Source organism: Phodopus roborovskii, unplaced genomic scaffold (assembly GCF_943737965.1).
Source record: "Phodopus roborovskii unplaced genomic scaffold, PHOROB, whole genome shotgun sequence".
Lineage (NCBI taxonomy): Eukaryota > Metazoa > Chordata > Mammalia > Rodentia > Cricetidae > Phodopus > Phodopus roborovskii.
Window position 1 is genome coordinate 7,388,947 of NW_026126575.1, and position 20,629 is coordinate 7,409,575.

Consider the following 20,629-nt stretch of genomic DNA (forward strand, 5'->3'; position numbering starts at 1 on the left):
CCATCACAGTGTGGAAGTACTAAAAACTCTCATCAGTCCTAATCTCAACCAATAAATCTTCGCAGTACCCACCAGTGTGCTGATTACTAGAAAGGACAGGCAGGTCTTATCAGAGCAAGGAAAACTGTTGAGTGTGCATTGCCAACAAGTCACCCTGCCTAAGAACTCGTTTCTTAAGGAACACTGGAAATCAGAGGGGGGCGGTGGCAGTAAAAGTAGCAGCAGTGCTTTTCCATGCATTACATCTCGTCTTTGGGTAACTAGATGTAGGTCCCAGAAACATCCCAGTGTACCAATGAAGCAGCCAAAACACTGAAATGTACAGTAACTGGACCAAGGTCACCACAAATACATGACAATGGCTCAGGGAGTCAAGCCAAATTCCATGTGCACTGTCCTAGCAGCAACTTTGAGTCAGACACCAACAACTGTTATTTCCTACATTACAGTAAGTTTAAGTTCATTTAAATACTTACCCTGGGGTCATGACCCCAGATTAGCACTTCACAGAAATGACTCAGCCAGAAGATGAACAAAGATGGAAAAATCAGATCAGAAAAGAGCAAGCTCACATGCTAGGAAGCATGGGACAGGCTTGAATATTCATAACCCCTCAGGTAACATCAAGATTGTTTCCTGCCTGCTTATCATAAGTTGATTTTGAGCCTGAAGCAAAGAGTATGAGATTCCATGCAGGTGAACTTCAGCTGAGGAACCTGGTCTCAGGCCAGTGCTGCTGTAGGTATGACACATCACTCCACTTGGTACACACCACAGAACTAAATGAGAGAGGCCAAAGGACAGGCTAGCACTTCACATCTCCATGGGACTGCTAGAAGTGGGTTAAGCAGAACAGTAGACTAGGGCTAAAGATTAACAGGGAAGTTTACATCTTGATGAGCAGTCCCGAAAAACAGGCTCAGTCAGAAATAGCAAGCTCTAATTTCAACAGGGCTGCCTGACTTATGAAGAAGACAGTTTGAGCCCAAAGGAGAGGGACTAACTGCACAGCTAGCTAACTTTTAGATCGTTTCTACTTTAAAGAAAAAAATGTTAGTTTAATGCAAGCTGCTAGTTCCATAGCTGTTGGCTCCCCAGTTGTTTGTGCTGCTGAAAAGAGAATGCAATGCTCAGAAGGCCAAATCATCAAACTCGCTCTGAGACATGAAGAGCTGTTTGCCAGACTGAAATAGAGACTGGTCAAAAATAGCAGTGCTGGAGCACTGAAGGAAAAGAGGCACTCTGGATGTTTGGCCGTCTCCATGAATACAGGCATTTTACTGGTTAAGGATAGTGTGTGATGAAATACTTTCACTATCTAGGGTTCTACTCTTCCATTGCACATGCCCTGTGCTCTAGCAGCTCCTGCTGACTCTGCCCACCCACCCCCACATCCAAACCTTTACTCAAAGCACTATAAATCTTCCTGAAATGTCTAGCTTTTATAAACCTTTTCCTGATGATTCAGGTCCAGAGCATGAATCATGGCCCAATCCTAAGCTGGAGGAGGTGTAAGTAGGGTCAATGAGATACACTGACTGCCTGACCCCAGGACGGAACCTGGAGGCTGGATGCTTCCCACTGACCTTTAAGGTCAGCTGGGACATTCTGATCCTGCAGCTTTCTCTCAAAGTGTCTACTATATTATAAATAGCTTGTTAAAGGGAGTATTACATGCTGCAAGATGTACAATGTTATAAAGGGCAGTTCATAGTACAGCATCATTATTTATTAACCTAATCAAATTTGGCTTTAATAAATAATACAAAACCCACCAAAGGAGTAATTGGGGGTTGGGGGACTAAGTACCATATTTATTTCCTGAATGGCTAAAATGGACACACAGTAAGAGTTTCAAACGCTCCAATGAAGAATACAACAAGTATTCAGTGAAAGATAAAGCTTCCTTACACTTCAGGACCCAGACCTGGACAGGTATAAGAGACTTCCATGTTTCTGTTTCACACAGACACTTACATACTACACACATTGCTTTCCTCCTTAGGGATATATCACAAAGACCTTCTCTTGACCACCAGCAAAGTTTATTTATTAATATATTCAGCACTTGACTCTTTGTACACAGAATGGCTGCTCTGGGCTATCTCTTAACAGGACTGCAGCTCACAGGACTCAGCTTGAGAGTTTGGTTGGTTGTGTCTTACAAGGAACAATCTATTAGCAATAGTGCTTAAGAGCAAACATGGGTTTTAAATCAGGGCTTCAGTTACTGGAGAATAACACTCACACAAGATGTTCCTTGGTAAGACTTTATGATATATGCAGCTGGTCAGATAGTTTTATATAGTAATACAAGGTATCTTCTATTAGAATTCATGAAGGTTTGATCAGGACTCCCTTCAAATACCAGAATCTGTGCATGAACGTTACAGAAATGCAGCGTCTGTTTGTAACCTGAATGTGTCCAGGGAACCCTCAATCGTCTCAGGATTATTTAGCATACCTAAGACATACATAAAGACAAAAAAATAAGTACACCTGTGTTTCAAACAGATGCATTTTCAATGATCAATCAGAGGTTGGCTGAATCCACAGATGATAAATCCATGGTTATGGAGAAGCAGTCACTTAGTTAATAATCACACATCACAAGAAGGGCAAATGAGTAGTATGTGCCCAGCTCTGCCCAAAGCCTGAATAACACACCAACCCCTCAGGAGTACACTCAATTACAAATCCCCCTCTAATGAAGAAGCAAAGGCAGTTACCAAGTAGTTGAGCAGGCATGGATATTTAAATCACAGAGGGCTTGGTTTTTCTACTCCTTACCAACCAAGTGACCTTCAGCATGCCATTTAACCTTGCTGTACCTTAGTTTTCTCCTTTAAGAAATGTAAATGATACAAGTACCAGAGTCACAGGGTTTGTACAGGATCCAGAAGAAATAAATCTAAAAGTGGGAAATACTAAGAGCAAAAAAGCAGTTCATCAAAACACCCCTCGGTGTTTCAGTCTTCCTTGACATACACAACCATCCTAACCCTCTACACCTGTGCTTATACATGCATGCCAGCAGGGTGAGGGAAGCAGCAGGGACCTGGGACACAAGAGAGTGGAGCCATAAATACCTGGAGGCAGGCCTTCCTTGACCTCTCCAGGAAGCATTTAGGGCACAGCAGCATAGTAGCAAGCACTCCCAAGCCACCCAAGGTAATGTGACCCAGGAGCCTTTCCACAGGGGACTGTATAAATAGCTCTCTTATTAGAGGACTCGGCGTCCAGCACTCTGGTGGAGGCACTGCCTAGTGGGCTTTCCTCAGGGTTGTGAGCAGTGAAGACTGACTTGAAAGCAGCTGCACAAGACCATGTCCTCCAGGGGCCTCCAAAGGGTGTGCTTTCTCTCTCTACCCAACCCACAATGTTATGTGGTTCTAGAGCCTCCAAAATTAAACACTGTTAATCCACCACAACCACTGTGTCTGCCTTCGGCTCTCAAGACCGCAAGGCCTGGGAGACCTGACTTGAGCCATGCATGTTCTTTTGGAAGCACTGGTGTGCTGACTGTGAGCTGTGTTCTCTTGTGATTTTTCTGTTTTTTTTTTTTTTTTGTGTGTGTGTGTTTTTGTTTTGTTTTGCTTCCATATTCTTACCTAGTTCCTACCACTCACTGCCAGTTACCTCTCTAAGTCACCAAGATTTTATCAAAAGTCTCTTAAGGAAAGCCTTGTGTCTCCACCAGTGAGTAGTCAGTGTTGCTGCAGAGGTAGCAGAGAGTCACAGTGTCCAGAGGTCCAATGTGTCAGCCTCAAGGATGTGTTACTAAATGACACACTCAGTATGGGGACTGCAGAGTTCCAGAAGCCAAAGGGAATCACACATCCGTATCAGTCAGGAACTACAACAGGACTGGCCATGGGTCATTACATCAATGTCCAGAAAGGGGAAAGAGGAACAGAAGAGCCAAGTCACTCCTGCAGAACAAATCTAGAACCAGAACCTCAAACCCAGCTCTTCTGCTACCAAAACAACCCTTTCCTCACCAGGAGGCCTTGTAGCCGCAGCACTGGGTAAGCAGTGGCTCACTCTGCTCCTTACTAGCTGTGGGTATAAACTCTTAAGAAACCTGGAGTTGATGGAGATGAGGAGGTCAAGCAAGTGAAACAAATGGAGGGAGATAAACACAGGAGTGCTCTTCAAAGCACTCACCACATGTGTGAATGGCAGGACACCAAACATATTAACAGACTTTAAAAGCATATGTCAAAATGAATGCAAAACACAATCCACAGTGAACAAATTAAAAAGGTAAAGATGGATAAAAAGCAGTGCGATCAAGCCATCCTTGGTACTGAAGCAAAAGAAAAAGCATCAGAAACCTTGACTCTAGTCTTGATTCAGACTTTTTATAATTTTGTTTACTGTGAACTTTCTAAAGCATTCATCTTGACTTTCAAAGTATGACATCAAAATATCCATTATCTTGGCTGATACCTTTTGGTGCCCTTGTGACATCAGTGCCTAAGGACAGGCCCTCATTTACCTCCCCCTAATCACAGACCTATTTTTGTATCTCATTTGACCCAGAACATCATCTAGCATAAAGCAGACACTCAAATAAGTATAAACAAAAGCCTGTGGTACCATAGGAAATAACATCATTTTAATCTCTCCCAATAATAATCTCTGAAACTGACACAAAATTTGAACGTATAATAACCTCAAGAGTCAATAAAATAAAATAAAATAAAATAACCTCAAGAGTCAACAACATCCTAGACCAAAGCAAAGTGCTGGGTTATAATGTCAACTGGCTTCTGATAGAGTAAGCTTATCAATCTGGACAACCAGGACTGGCTGAACTGTGTACTCTTCCTCAAATTAGTGTGTTGAAGTACAAACCTCTAGGACATCAGAGTATAGATAAATTTACAGATAGGGTCTTTCAAGATGGTGTTAAGGAGACTGAGGCTGCAGCTCAGTGGTAGTATTGAGCTGGCATAGTCAAAGCTCTGTGGTCACTCTCCAGCACAAGGGTAGGAGAATATCACTGAGGTTAAATGATGACATCAGAAACCACGGATCCATGTGCACAGAAGAAAGAGCATGTGAAGATACCACAAGAGGCAACCATCTGCAAAAAACCTGAACCCTGAGGCGTCGGTCTCTACTGCCGAAGCCACCAGCCTGTGGCTTTGTTACTGAGGTCTGGGCCCTCTTTACATCTCTGTCCTCTCATCCCAGCTGATTGAACTCATGGGCAAATGAAGGACCAACACAAAGCATTTCCAAACTTCTTCCAACTCTGACATTTAACTCTGGAAGTTTATGCTTTGTAAAAAGACATAAAAATCATAGTTTGAACATGAGGATAGGGAATGCAGCAATTCTGCAAACTATCAGCGAATGAAGCTAAGGTTTCATTAGATAAGTTGCTATAACGGAACAGAAGAATAACCACAGGATTTCTGTCAATTGCTTATAGTAAAATGTATAAAGAACTTAAAAATCTGATAAAATGTCTATAACAGTAAACTTGATGATGATTTTATAGTAGTTTTATGTACATATTCATACAGAGCATAGACTTTATGGATGGGCTGGGAATGGGCAAGGGGAGCAGAGATATGACAGGATGGGACTGGAATGCGAGGGTCAGGTGGTAGGGGGGAGATGACGTTGAGGGAGGGAATGTAGGGAGAGACAGCAAGAATTAAGGGGCATTTGAAGGGGAGTATAGGAATCTAGTGCAGTGGAAATGCACTAGTATGAAGGTAATCCTAGTAAGGCTCCAAATAATGAAGAAAAAATTTAAATTAAGTACTTTTAAATGTGAGGATTAGTTAAAACAGATATAAAACCATAAACACCTGCAACTCTAAGCACTCAGGAGGCTGAGACATAGGATCATGACTTATGCAGCAAGACCCTGTGTCTCAAACAAACAAACAAAACTATAGTATATATTTTCATTCTAAAATTACGTGCATATATGTATGTAGCTTGAAGTAAGTAAGTAATCACAGTGGTTCTGTGCAATTTACATGAAATTTCTGCAAAGTTCTATGGAGCTAAAATTCCTGACAATCCCAATGCATGTATCAAAGCAGAATTCTTTACAATAGCAAGACAGACTAGGGCCTGTATTAAAGGATGCTCCAAGAGTTATTAACAAGCCTGGTGCTCAATGGCAGCAATGCTTGGCTCTGCTAGAAGATACAGGGAAGGCAAGTTCTCTATTGCCCATGCAAGCTATTCCACCTCTGTGAGACCTATCAGAAAGCACCAAGACAGCTTTGTGTCCCAATTAGTAAACAGGGCTTTCCATCGACAGGCACTCTCTTACACAGACATCGGACAACCATGATTTCCAGTATGCCTACTGCATTATAGAATGCCCTTCATAGAAAATGGGCTGCAGCAAAGGGAAAGAAATTGAATATGGCACCCCTTTATCTATACTCCTTGGTCCCCATGGATACCTGGAGCCCTGCATATAGTCTTTTTCCACATATAAGTCAGCTGTCTAAGACAATACTTGTAGAATAAAATTCATGTGACTTCAATATCTTACGCAAAATCTTACTGTATTTTCTCTTCACTTGAAGGAACTACTTCAGAGCTTTTTAGCACATCCATTGTCAATATCACCAATTCTGTGTTTAGGGAAAATTGGCATTACTTAATATAAGCACCACAATGCCAGGGCTGACATCTGATAACTGGGCAAGTGGCATGAACAGGATATACGGTCTGGATAAATGGATGATTTGTGACCTGAGCAAAAAATACAAAACTCCACCACACTACTCATAAATAAGTTCAACTTACGCTCATGAACTGTTTATTTCTAAAATTTTATATTTTGTATTTTTCGTTTATTGTGGGTAATTAAATCTGTGGATGAAAGGGATCATCCTAGTGTCATCTGTCAGTAAAAATCCACATGCAAAAGTCCCTTGCTATAAGCTGAGACCACCCACCCAGGAGAGTGAGAACAGTACAGTATGAAAGTATGTCTGCCTCTAGAGGGCTAGGGAACACTCACACTTCCTGCAGATTCGTCAAGTCCTCAAAAGCATCTGAGTCAATCTCCGAGAGTTTGTTATAACTCAGGTTTCTGGTAAAAGAGAAAATGAAAATAGTAAATTAATAGCTGACATTGCATAAAAGACTAAGAAACCTTTCCTCACTCACAAGTCCCTCCGAAGAAACCCATTCCCTCTGCCTAGTGACTCCCCACCCTGTTCACTGTTTAGTAACACACACTGAGCTTTGTCAACACACCTCTCCTCCTCACCGGCTTCAGTGCACACAGAATGCACACAGCATGGCTGGGAACCCACACCTCCAGAGTAGATTCAAGCAGACTTCAGCAGTACCAACTGGCTACCTAACACGTGAAAAGTTAAGATGGACCAGTCCTAATCCAAATGCTTTACACTATGTCAAATCCAGGGCCACTAACTTTTTAAAATTATGTTTATTGGGACTGGAGAGATAACTCAGCAGTTAAGAGTACTTACTGCTCTTGCAGAGGACGTGAGTTCAGTACCCAACACCTACAAGGCTCATAACTGCCTATAGCTCCAATTCCAGAGGACCTGACACTCCCTTCTGGTATCTGCAGGTTCATATACACATGTGGTGTACATACATATACTCAGGCACACACACATACAAAATTAATATTTTAATCATGTAGTGGCATCTTGCTTCACCAAGACTTGAGATAATAGCTACACCTTAGGGTGTGGTTTCAGTGTGTGAATAGGGCTCACTTGTTCTCTCTCTTGGGTGTGGTTGGAGCATCCTGAAGGGCAAGGCTGTGTAGAAGACCACAGTGGTTATTTACCATCATTGTGTGAGTACTCCCAAAATAAATACTTGTTAATTCTTCACCTGGGTATATGTGGACATCCTTTAATGCACCTTCATAATTACGTGTGTGTGTGTGTGTATGTATGTGTGTGTGTGTGTGTGTGTGTGAGAGAGAGAGAGAGAGAGAGAGAGAGAGAGAGAGAGAGAGAGAGAGATAACCTATAAAAGTTGGTTCTTTCCTTCCACCATGTGTGTCTTTAAGCCAGGGGGTCTCGACCCTCCTAATGCCACCAAACCAACCTTTAATACAGTTCCTCATGGTATGGTGACTCCCAACCAAAAATTACAACTTTATAACTGTAATTTTGCTACAGTTATGAGTCATAATGTAAATATGTGTGTTTTCGGATAGTCTTAAATGACCCCTGTGAAAAGTTCATTCAAACTCACCCCCCCCCATGCTGTGACCCACTCACTGCTCTAAGCCATATATTCATTTCCATTTCTGATATACATTCTTACAGTTGTTTTGAGAGAGGATATCCCTATGTTGCCCTTGCTGATCTAGAAACAGCTACATAGACCAGGCTGGCCCAAGAATTCAGAGATCAGCCTGCCTCTGCAGGTTTAAAGGAGCACACCATCAAGCCCAACCTTAATAACTTTTTTAAATTAATATATAACTTAAGTATCAACACCAAGTACTAGTTACAGAAAAAGAGATCAGGCTGTGGGCCCTTACAGTCTAGGCCAGTAGTTCGCCACCAAGAGTACTTATGCACACACACGTACACACGCACACACACATACATGGTGATGTCTAGGGATATGCTCAGCTGTCAACACTGGTGGAAGGTGGCACTAAAATCTTGTGGTTTAAAGCTGAAGATGCTCTCAAACATCCTGCCAAGCCAAGCAGTCAGTGTCCCACAACCAGTACAAGACTGAGAAATCTTGGTCTAAACAAGGATTTAAGATTAATTTTAAAAGTCCAGGAGCATAGACAAGGTTCATGTGCCTAGCTATAGCCTTAGCTGCAGACAGATCAAGTTGATCAATGTTGATTCAGCTAAACTTCTTTACCCACAGAGTGAACACAAGCCAGTCTAATCCATCAGGAACAGAAGCCACTGGAGGTGATCAAGATGAGCTCTTACTGCCATCCAGCTCCTTGCCACAAGTCTACGCAGGCCTACACGTGCAGGAGAGGTTAACATTCTTCATCTTGGCTATTAATTCCATTGACATTAATGCCAATTAACAACACTACTAATCATAAATGGCAACTATCTTTTAAACTTACTCCAGAGACATTTCAATCAATACTACCCTAGAGCTGATAGCCATTTCACTGTGAACTCAAAGACATTCATCTAAATAAAAGTCAAACTGCACTTGAAACTAATGGCCCATCTGTGTTCATGGCACAGTCTGAATTAAAAGCAATTTGTCCAGAGATTAAGTTACCATAAAGACTGAAGGTGGTAATTTTTAAACCACATACAGAAGTCAAGCATGAGCTTGACTGTGCTTGGGAGGTATTTATTAATGAGTATGTAGACATTAACAGCTTAGACCTGGGAAAGAAAATGCAGTTTGAGAGAATTCCCTACAACAGTAAATGGGCTGACAGGACTATGGTTTTCTGCTTTGATCACATTATCATAAAGGGTATGGGGACATTGTCTTGGGGGGAGGTAAGGACAGCACAAAGCTTACATCATTACAGGTAACTGGCATGGGTGAGCTGAAGAGAATTTAATAGAGACTGTCAGAAGTCACAAAGCAGGTAGAAGGGCAGGCAGACTGAATGGCTGATGGACGAGACTAACATGGAAGCCTGCCCACCCACCTACAAGGCATTTATTTATTCTTTGGCTCCAGAGACAGGGGCCAGTGCTGATACCAGGCTAGGCTTTCCTAAGAAACTCAAAAATCTGAATTCATGAGAAACCTTTTCAGTTCCTTTAAAAAAAAAAAAAAAAAAAAAAAAAGTAAGCAAGGATGAGCAAAACAAAACCTCTCTGCCAGTTACCCCTGGCCTGAGGAGCACTGGCTTCTATTGGGGCTTGGCTCCTGAAGCTACAGGTTCAGAAGGCATGGGGGAGGGGGGTGGTAGGAGCTGGGCTCAACAGGCTTTCTCCAGCTCACTGAGATTCTGAGATAAAATCATGTCTCTCCTTTCCCATCCCTCACATGTCCATTTAAAGCCATGCACTGCTTTGTCTTTCCTTGCAATGAAAGACAACTAACTTTCAGAAATTCTGCTTCTTAGAGCAGACGGTGCGGGGAAAAAAAAAACAATCTTCCTAATACACTGTAATCCAGAGCTGAGGAGCATCTCAGAACTTGGTACCAAGATGACAGCAAGCAGCTACCAGGACAAGACACTAAGTGTGTTAGCCCTCACTGGGTCAACATGGTAGTCACCCAATCAAAAAAGCCACAGATCAACACATAATGCCAAGGGACTGCCTAGAAAGGGCCACTCAATATCCCACAGCACCAACAGAAAGCACAGAGCAAAGGTGCTGTGGCTCCAGCCCCTGGAACAGCTCCTACCTTGACAGAGCTATTCTAGCTTTTAAATTTGAAAAGTGGTCCTTAATCCGTGAAGAAACTGTGAGATCTCAAATGCATTACCAGGAAATGAAGAAAACAAAAGTAGTTCCTCTGGAGAAATATAACAAGGAATAAAAAAAATAGATATCAGCCAATACATAAATTCCCAGCACCACCTGTTCACTGTTGTAAAATGTATATAACATAAAATTTACCACTTCACCATCTGTAAGTTGCTGTTCTGTGACCACACATACATTCAGATACATCCATCATCACCACCAGTATCAACCTTTTCACCACAAAATTCCCAATTCCAGTCTGCCCTGGATATGCCAACCATCGTTACTCTTGTCTAGGTACCACGTCAGGAGTCATAAGACATTTGTCCTTTTGTATCTGGCTTATTTCACTTAGCACAATGCTTTCAAGGCTCATAGATGAATCTCATTACATATGCCAAAGTCTCACTGCTTTTGACAATTGAATAATACTTGGTATGAATGTCCTACATTTTGCTTATCTACTGTCTGCAGATAAACATTTAGCTTGTTTCTAGTTTTGGCTGCTATAAATAATGAGTGCAGTGCATTTTTTCCAAATTAAAAAATTAAGTCTTTTTAGCCCTTTGTCTTCCACACTTACTAACACTCATTTCCCAACATTAAAAGAAATATACTTAGCCCAAGAAGTCAGCAGAAAGAGTATGAATTTTTATTTCCCATTCCAAGAACCATGAAAGGGTTAACTACAGAAAACCATTCCTCCAGGTGGCAGCTGATGTGTACACACATCTAAAGCATCCCACTTATTTCAAGGAGCAGGGCTGCCCCTTCCTGCCTGACATATGAACAGGACTTCAGTGAAGGGTTCAGATTCTCCTGTCAAAACAATCCATCTATCAGCAGGACACACACTGTCAAAAGTATTTCTGTACCTTTCAGTAGCAAAGCACTTGCAAGGAAAGAAACCTCTGGGAATTTAGTCCCTGCCAAGTGCAGCTTTCACTGGGCATCATCAGCCATTGTCACAACACCTATTGCCCTGTTCTTGCACAAAGGGCATGCAGATCTTCGAACAATTGAACCCAGCCATAGATACTTTTTCAGCTAATCTGCTGAAAGATGGCCGTGCAGCCCACCGTTTGCAGAACACACAAGAGGTAGGGCTGCAGAGAACAGCTCAAGTTTTATTCAGGCGTGTCTGAAAAGCACACTGTTTAACAGGGCACGACAACCCTGTGCTCACTAAGCATGTTTCTCAACAAGCTCCTCTCACTGAGCCAGAGGATTTCAATAGCTGAGAAATCACTACCACCATGTACACCGGGACTAACCGTGTGGCCTGTATTGAAACCACTTAATAGAAAGTATGAGCTCAGCTCCTTACCACATTAACCAAATTTCAAGCACTCAACAGATGTATAGCATGGGAGGTGGGGCACTTAAGCTATCGATGAAATTCCTGTTAAACTGTGTTGGAACTAACCATAAGCAACGAATGCTTCTAAATCATTACACATTAGCAACTATTCTAAGTGAAGTGGCTACTACAAAAGAAAAATGAATGTTAAAGTTAATCTCAGGGGCTCCAGGTAGAGTGCTTGCTAGGCATGTGTGAGGCCTGGATTTGATCCCCAATACCAAGCAGTATGATAATGATAATAACTCAAGGCTGTGGGGTACTCTGTGGGAGAGTACTCAGTATCAGGAAGATCCTAAGTTTGATCCCCAGCACTACAAATCTGTGTCCTAATAACACAAGATCTTTGTTTAAAAGGTACAGGGATATTAACAAATGAACCCAAGTCTTTTTCTTTTTTTCTTGAGACAGGGTCTTATGTAAAGTAATTCAAATTCACTAAACAGTTGAAAGTGACCTTGAACTCTGGATCTTCCTACACCTCTGAAGTATCAGGTTTTGGATATGCACCACCAGCCTGGCTCCCAAGTTTTTCTCAAACAAGTTCTTAACTATCCCAGCAGGAAAGGGACACTGGAAAGCCCAAGTCCCTTGGAAGGAAGGAGATTCTAATAAAAACTGCTCCAGTGTAATGCTATAGGCTTAATCGGTATTTACATAATCTGACCAGCACCTTCCTGGATTATAGCCTGAACCACATGTTACAAACTTGGCAAGAATCCTTCCAAGCTGGCAAACAATAATTCATTGACTTCTTAGAAACTGAGGGACAGAAAGTGCCACTTACTTTTTGAGTAAGCTGTGGTGAGGAAGTAACCCCACTTTATTAGACAATACACGAGCACTTCATCCTCCCAAATAAGCCTCTACAGGCAAACTCTCCCAGTGCATCACAGCAAGATGCATGTTTCCAGTCCTCAATGTTAGCAGAAAATATTCCAAGCGGAAGGAATTGGTCCTAAATCTGTGACAAGCATTCCCCACTGAATGAAATTTCCTCATGCAGTTTGGTTTCCAAGTGACTCTACTTCCCATTACTCAGCCCTGGCTGGGCTCTTAGACAGCACAGAATTTTTTTGTAGTTTACGTTTTCAAATGTTTGCTAAACTGAGTAACATGGCAAGGGGGTGAGGGGAGAAGGTTATAGACAACCCAATGGCCAGCTTCTGAGTACTGGCTAGTCCCCAGAGCTAGCCCGGGAAAATTGTTTTTCATGATACTTTAGGCTCTGGCCACTCATGTCAACCTCAGAACTTGCAATGCACTCATTAAATAGGAAATTGCCTGCTTGGAGCCAGAAAAGCAGGACTGGTCCTTTTAAGAATTCTAAAGTACAAGAAGTGTTCAAGCCCTTTGAGCCCCAAGCGTTTAGGGCTGTTTCTTCTACATTTGTAACTTTGGGGAATCACATCTCATACAACAACCTCCAATGAAGCCACTGTTATGGCCCCTACATCTATTTTGCAAGGTTTGTGATCACAGGAAACACTTGAAATCTGAGGCATCACATGTCCTTATCTCCTTTTCTAATGTAGATGCTTTCCCAAACCCACACTGAAGAGCCTGTTAAAGCACACTATATGAAGAAAAATACAATTGCAACTTAAGCAAGAATCATCAGTCTGGAGTCCATACCCAAGAACAGCCTTGCTCTTAAATGAGCCACACTCACACAATCGAGGTTTAGCAATGGAATACCACCTTCTGTGAATAAGGAAATAGGATGTGAACACTGTTCCAACTGGTTAGTTAATTTCAAAAAGGCAGTAATGGATTTTGATTACCTCCAATTCTAAAAATGCTACTCTGACCATCCTCCCTGAGAATAAGGGAAATCTAAAAGGTGACTCAAAAGAGAAGCTAACACACAACCATCAAACATACAGCCATAACAGCACAGCCATATAAGTAGGAAAACACACCCATTCCTCTTTAAATCAATCAATTAGTGTGAGCCTCTGACTTTTTTGTAGACAGTGTTTCATGTGGCCCAAACTGGCCCTGAAAGTGCTATATCCAAGGACAACCTTGAACTTCTGACCTTCCTGTCTTCCCTTTCTAAGGCCCGGGGTGACAGGCATGTCTCATCACACCTGTTTTATGTAGTGCTAAGGATCAAACCCAGGGTTTCCTGCATGCTAAGCAAGCAGCAGCTACAGGCTGGGGCCTCTGAATTCCAATGCCAACTCATGCTGCTTCTGTAACCTCGGAAGGTCTTGTATATACTCTCTATCCTAACAGTATGTGATCTGATAGGGACATATGTCTTTTTCCTCTAGTACTTAGTCACATTCAACAAATGTCTGAGCATATGTCTACCATGAAGATTTTCTGAAATTTTTTCTAATTACACATACACATATGCATAAATGTATATATAAATGGGGCTGGAGAGATAACTCAGAAGTTGAGAACACTGACTATTCTTCCAGATGACCTGAGTTCAGTTCTCAGCACCCATGTGGCAGGTCACAACCATTTGTAAGTCAAGCTCCAGGGATGTGGCACTTTTTCCTGGTTCTGGGGGCATTGCACACATGTGGTACACTGGCATGCATGCAGACAAAACACCCATACACATTAAATAATTTTAAGTGACTAAATTCTGATATAAATTAGGATGTTATTTGTTGCCTGAAGATTACAACTTACTTGTCAGATAGGACTCCTGACCAAATAATCACAATCAAATAGCTCTCAGAAAGTTTCTCACAGTAGTAGACTAAAAGTTGCACACTGGTAGACCTTGAGCCAAAGCTGAACTGCAGAGAAATATGTTTATTTATGATTGAACAGTGTTTGGGAAAATGACTTCAAACACCCACACGGTAGCTCAAAACCATTTGTAAGAGTTCAGACGGATATGACACCCTCTTCTGGACTCCACTGGCACTGCATGTAGTAGACAGGCATACTTGTGTAAGAAAAATACCTGAACACATAAAATAAAAAAATGTGCCCACACACACGCACAACATAAAACCCCTAAAGTTTTCATTGATGAGTATACTGCAGCTTCCCTTGAGAACAGTCACTATGTGGGCATTTCTGTGCTTATTTCATAAGCAGCTTAGTGACCACAGACCTCGTCCCTATTGCTGACACCCTCTATACTCATTAGCAATATCTGCTAGACCCCTTTCTTGAGTCTTGCACTCCTAGGATGGGTACATAAAATCCAGAACAAGAAAAATCTGCTGTGATGGGGAAGACAAAAAAAAAAAAAAAAAGAAAGAAAAGAAAAGAAAAGAAAAAAGAAAGAAAGAAAGAAAGAAAGAAAGAAAAGCTAATTCAGCTAATTCAGAAAGCTCAGTTGAGAGGAACTAGTTTTCTGGGGAAGAGAGGCTAGAAGAGCAAAGAGGCAACAGAGCAAAAAAGTAAAGCAAACTGCTACAGAGGCCAAGCTATCAGGACTAGGAAGAAAGGAAAAGGGCAAAGCAGCAGGAGCCCAGAGCTTCCTGATCCACCCAACAAGCAGATGAGCTACAGTTCTACCAATCCTAACTCATCTCAGAGCTGAATGTTAGTCATAGGACCTCTAAAGTCCTTTCCACAGAACAGAACTAGCTCCTTGTTCCGCTAGGAAAACATTTTAACCCAAAGCATCACGACACCTGACGGGTTTTCCTGCCATCACTGCAGACAGTTGGCATCTGCTTTCGGCATAAACCTTACAACAGGAAGATTCTAGGATCTGTTTTCCTTACAAAATCTTTGCTTGGACAAAGAGATGACATAGGTACATTTATTATTTAAGCATCCTTGGTGGAGGCTGACACTGAGAAGAAGCCCATAATAGTCTTTTGTTAACACGGTCTGTACACAGGTGAATTAATTCAATGATGAAGGTGCACTCCAGCCCATGACTGCTGTGCTTGGTGGATACCTTTACAAGCAAAAGGCATTCGTTTGAGCAGGGAATGGCTGCCTGCCACAAGCCTGACCATCCCACAAATCTACCACCAGAGGAGCATCACCATGACCACGAGAAGGGCTTCAAATATACTTAGAAATGGGTCACAAGTCTAGCCCCTCAGAATTGCCTTTTCCCTATTCTATCAGCCCTATAAAGGAGTCACAAACTCAGAGTTACAGAGTCTAAATCCACTGCTTGCACAATAGCCACCCTTGGACCCCCAATCTACCTTTTGTAGATTTTGTAGTTCTACCCCAGAGATAGGCACTTCATAGCCACGTGATGACCACTGAGACCTGAGAGCTGACAGTGCCCAATTCTGGCCACTTACACTCCTGAGAAAGGCATGGAGGAATCTTCCAGATGTTCTACTGAAGCAGGACACTGACTTTTACTTCTGCAGCATCGAAAATCAGGTGGGCAAAGGACACAGGAAATGAGGGATGGGTAAGCCTGAGAAAAAAAGTCCTGTCAATCTAGTGACTAAATTTGGAGTCCTGGGTTCTCCAAGTGCTTTAAGTTCACCAAATGTGAACTCTTGGGAGATGAACTTCCTACAGAGCCATCCATCCACTCTAAGACAGTGTTCCTGCGCTCACTAAGTTTGGGTGTGCACACAAAGATGGAAACCGGCTACCCTTATAAACATTTCTGAGGGGCCATGGAATTTAGTTGTCAACTCTGGTAGAACCACTGCCCGCAGGAACGCTGTGACCAAGCTCCTGCTCCAGCACCTAAAATGATTCTCTATTTCATTCCCAGAGACTCACATCTGTGTGTTGACAGAGCCATGAGAGGAAAACTGCTTAAGATGCAAAACAACCACCTCAGCATAGCTCCATAAGGAGCACCCCTGCTCAGGGTGGCCCAGTTCCATGCCTGTGTTTCTGGCAGAAGGTATAAACATGCATTAAGAATGAAGGCTCCATGATTCATTATTTCCTCTGAATACAACAGGCATACATCAAAACAAGTAAGACTTCTCTATCTGCACCACCCTTACACCATCCTAAACACCGTTTCCAGTTTTCTAGAGCCAGGAAATGATAGATATTTAGTATGGTGTCCATCCTCCCCCCTCAAGTCTAACTATCTCCTAACATAAACCAATCAGGGAAAATATTAGTACAAAACTTCCTATCACCGAAATGAATGGGGGAGGAGCCTTAATACTGACTCACTTCTGAACATTTAATGATCAGGAGTTTTCAGCATTTATTTATTTTATTTATTTATTCACTCATTCATTCACTGGTTTTCTTTTGGGTCAGGGTTTCTACGTATTGCCCTGGCAGACCTGGTACTAGCTCTGTAGTCCAGACTGACCTCTAACTCAGAGATTTCCCCCCTGCCTCTGCCTCCTGAGTGCTGGGATTAAAGAGGTGTACCACCATTGCCCAATTATTAAAGTTTTATTTATTTGATGGGTGTTTTGACTACATGTATGTATGTGCCTACACATGTCAGAAGAGGGTGTTAGATGCCCTGGAACTGTTGTTACAGAGAGTTGTGTAAGCTACCATGTGGGTGCTGGGAGTTAAACCTAGGTCCTCTGAAAGAGACCAGTGCTCTTAACCATTGAGCCATCCCTACAGCCCTCTTTTCATGTATAAGTAAGTAATTAGAAGGATAATTACAGACAAATGTACAATATGCTGCCTATCTTCCTCCACTAAAAGGGAGGAAGAAGGAAATGAAGAAGGTGGTTTGTTTTAGACAAATACATTTGTACAAACAGCAGCTTACCTTAGTGTTATCAGTAGTCTTTCCTCTCACTACCATATAAAAAGCTTTACTAGGCAAATGACGTAAGTGAGAGTAACAACTTTGCCATGCTGCAACTTCTCATTTAAAAAGAAAAACTCCTTGCGGAGTATACTTTCAGCTTCCACTGCATGCATGTGTCCTTGGATTTTCAACTAAAATCACACACACTGCTTGCTAGCATCTCTACGTGATGTCATTGGAGTCTTTATGAAGCCTAAGCATCTAGAATCTGTAATCCAAATATAAAAGCACATGTTTACTGGAATGTACCACAATGTACTGTATTATACATGAACTTAAATATTGCTATGAACATTATTTCCTAGTTCAACAGCTTCTCTTTCTTGCCTACCCGAAACTTAAAACTGAAGGTTACTCAAATTCAGAGAGCAGACACCCAGGAGTAAGTCAACCAATTGAGAAACCTGAAGAATCACAACTCCACAAGCATCCATCTTCTGCGTCTCAGGCGGGTGTTGGAAAGTATCTGAATATTTCTAAGAGACCAGCCCCATGGCCAGCAGTTAACAACTTTATTAACAAGCTTATAGAGATGGGACTTCATTCTGTCCATTTTTCCGAGGGGCTCTTTAAAGTTTATGTGTTATGAAATGCTTAGTTAAAGCCAAACGCCACTTTTTCTTTCTGTAATAGTAAGACATCAGGAAACACTACGAACATGAAAGACTGGCCACAGCATTACCGTCTCTGCTTGAGAAGCAGGAGGGCAGTGGCAATCACCCTGCTGCTGGGGTTGAGGCTCCTGAGAAGACACAGTCAGTCTGAATGAACAGTACTATTTCAGTGCGCACCACAGGTTGCTTTCTGCTGTTACAACAGGGACCTTCCTTTTCAGTGGATTACAAGTGCAGAGAATCAGATGACAAATGCAGAAACCTCTCTCCTCAAATATACCAAAATTCTATCACATCTAATGAGAAGTTGGTTATAGAACAAATGTCTTTCTTTGATTTTTATTCATTCATCAGTGAGGCTCTCAGCAGCATGTCACTCCTTTCCCATGTGAAACTTAAGAGTTCTAGGTTATTTGCTTCCAAAAGACAGGTCTTAGAGAGTTGATATGAGCAGTTAACTCTAGTAGCTAAACAAGAAGAGAATGATGTGCTTCTGTATATATGGGATAGGACCAGCAAAGCTGATTAGAAGTCCTTAGTCACATATAAATGATCCCTTTTAGAGTTCAACTTAAAGGCAAAATCCTAAGAAACACAACACAGAGATCTAGATCCTCTGTATCCTGTGTGTGCAAGGAGAGACAGAAGTTACCCCACAGAACTTCTTCCCATCTATGCAGAAATCAAAGCCCAGAGTCTCATGAAACCCAGACACTTACAAGGTTGGACCCCTGAGACTCTGCTCATGAACAGCTAGAACTTCCACCTACAATATTCTTCGTAAAAACAGTCCTCGGTTCCACCAAGCACACCTTTTCAAATACAATATCAAACCAGAGTTGCTAATGAGCCTGCTCAGCACCATCCCCTAGATCAAGGGACCCCAGCAGGACCTCCCTGACTCATAAGCGTAGGGGGCTGGTTTGCTGCACAGTTCCCACTAACATCAGAAGAGTTAGGCTAGTTCTCTTCCATAAGAGGAATCAAAGTATGGTCTGTGATTTGAGCAGTTTACTCAGCAGGCATTCAGCTCTGAGCACCATATCTGTACAGCATATGGGTCTATACAAGTTTTCCCTTTCTTATCATGATCCGACATTCGGTCTTCAAAGGCAACCAACGTCATTCCAATCCCAGGTTAGCCCAATGGCTACAAAATTGTGCTAGTGACTACCCTCACCTGCAGCAAACTCAACAAAGATCAATAAGCCAGAGCAACTGAGAGCGGGCCAGACTATACCTGTACAAGCACAAAGAGAAAACCGACTCTCAAACCTCGAGAAGCAGTGCAGGAGAGCACCTGCACAAACTCGTCAGGGTGGTTTATAAGGTCATGGACACCTGAGAAAAGATCTTTTATTCCTAGGGGCATGAGACAAATGGTAGGCCTGTCACACTGCTGGTGTCAATATTTATCTAAGGCCTGGGTATTCATGATGGTATAAAACCAGGCATCTTTTCAATTCAGACATTCATGTAATTTGCCACTGCAAAGCCCCAAAACAGAGATTCATTTACAGCTTGAGTTTCTTCTCTTCCCTGACCATATAGGAGGCTGGCGGCAGGACCCACGTTTGTGTCAGCGCTAATCCCAGCAGCTTGGGAACAATGTGCTCAATGTATTTCAGAACTGCCAATACCAAATGGCACGGCACCTGAGGACAATAAAGAGGTAGGGGAGGGAGGCAAAGCACCTGCTTTCTCCCCTCCCTTGGCATGCATGCTTTCTGCCCTGGAAATGAGCAGAGCTTTAGGCCAGTAGTAAAGTAACTGGACCCCAAGAATCACAGCTAGTACCCCTAAGCATTACTCACACCACAACCTCAGTTCAGTCACCACTACTCGAAGCCATGTGAAACTTACAGGAAGGAAGACCTGAGCTAGGAAATGGCCCCTTCTGGTCAGCTTTGACTTTCCCAAACTCTTTCCTCCCTCACCCTTTCCCCTACCTTACTCCACTCCTACCCAAAAGGAAAGCCTAACCACAGTTCTCTTTCCAGATAAATGATAGAAGAGATAACTACCCCATCGACATCAGCTTCCAGAGGCCCAGAGGCCCCAGCGGATGCTACTGTAGCTCCTCCTCCCTGTCTGTCAGCTCTTCCCGGTTCTTTCACAAAAACAGGCTGCACAGGAATCGAGTGTTAAGGATGGCTCCCTGGTGACAGATTAAAGACTCTTGTAAAAACTGTTAAACAAGTGACACCGTGGCAGACTTCTCAAGCCAACCCTTCCCCATACTCTTTTGATGTTTTATGTATACAATGTGTTTACCAACGGGAGGAGTACCCCCCTATGACTCTAGATACTCGGTGCATTTATACATGCCCCGTGGCTTAAAGAACCCATTCCCTTCTTCCTGTTCCCAGCAGAACGTGATGGCTGGTGAAGAGCTACCACACACCATGCACCAACATTCCTACCCAGCTTTAAATGTGCTGCCTGGTGAACTTGCTGGATGAGCACACAGATTCTCAACCCCAAATGAGGGTGTGGTCAGTCTTACTTTTTTTTTTTCCTTCCATAAAATACACCTGACACTTAAGTG

At 42.5% G+C, this 20,629-nt stretch overlaps 1 protein-coding gene across 1 annotated transcript in view; it reads right to left on the reverse strand.

Annotated features, from left to right (window-relative positions):
- Positions 1-20,629, reverse strand: part of Lrig1 (leucine rich repeats and immunoglobulin like domains 1) — a 100,460-nt gene that overhangs the window by 56,776 nt on the left and 23,055 nt on the right. The window contains exon 2 of the mRNA XM_051203423.1: positions 7,007-7,078. Coding sequence (XP_051059380.1) covers positions 7,007-7,078 — 72 coding nt within the window. The remainder of the gene's footprint in view (positions 1-7,006; positions 7,079-20,629) is intronic.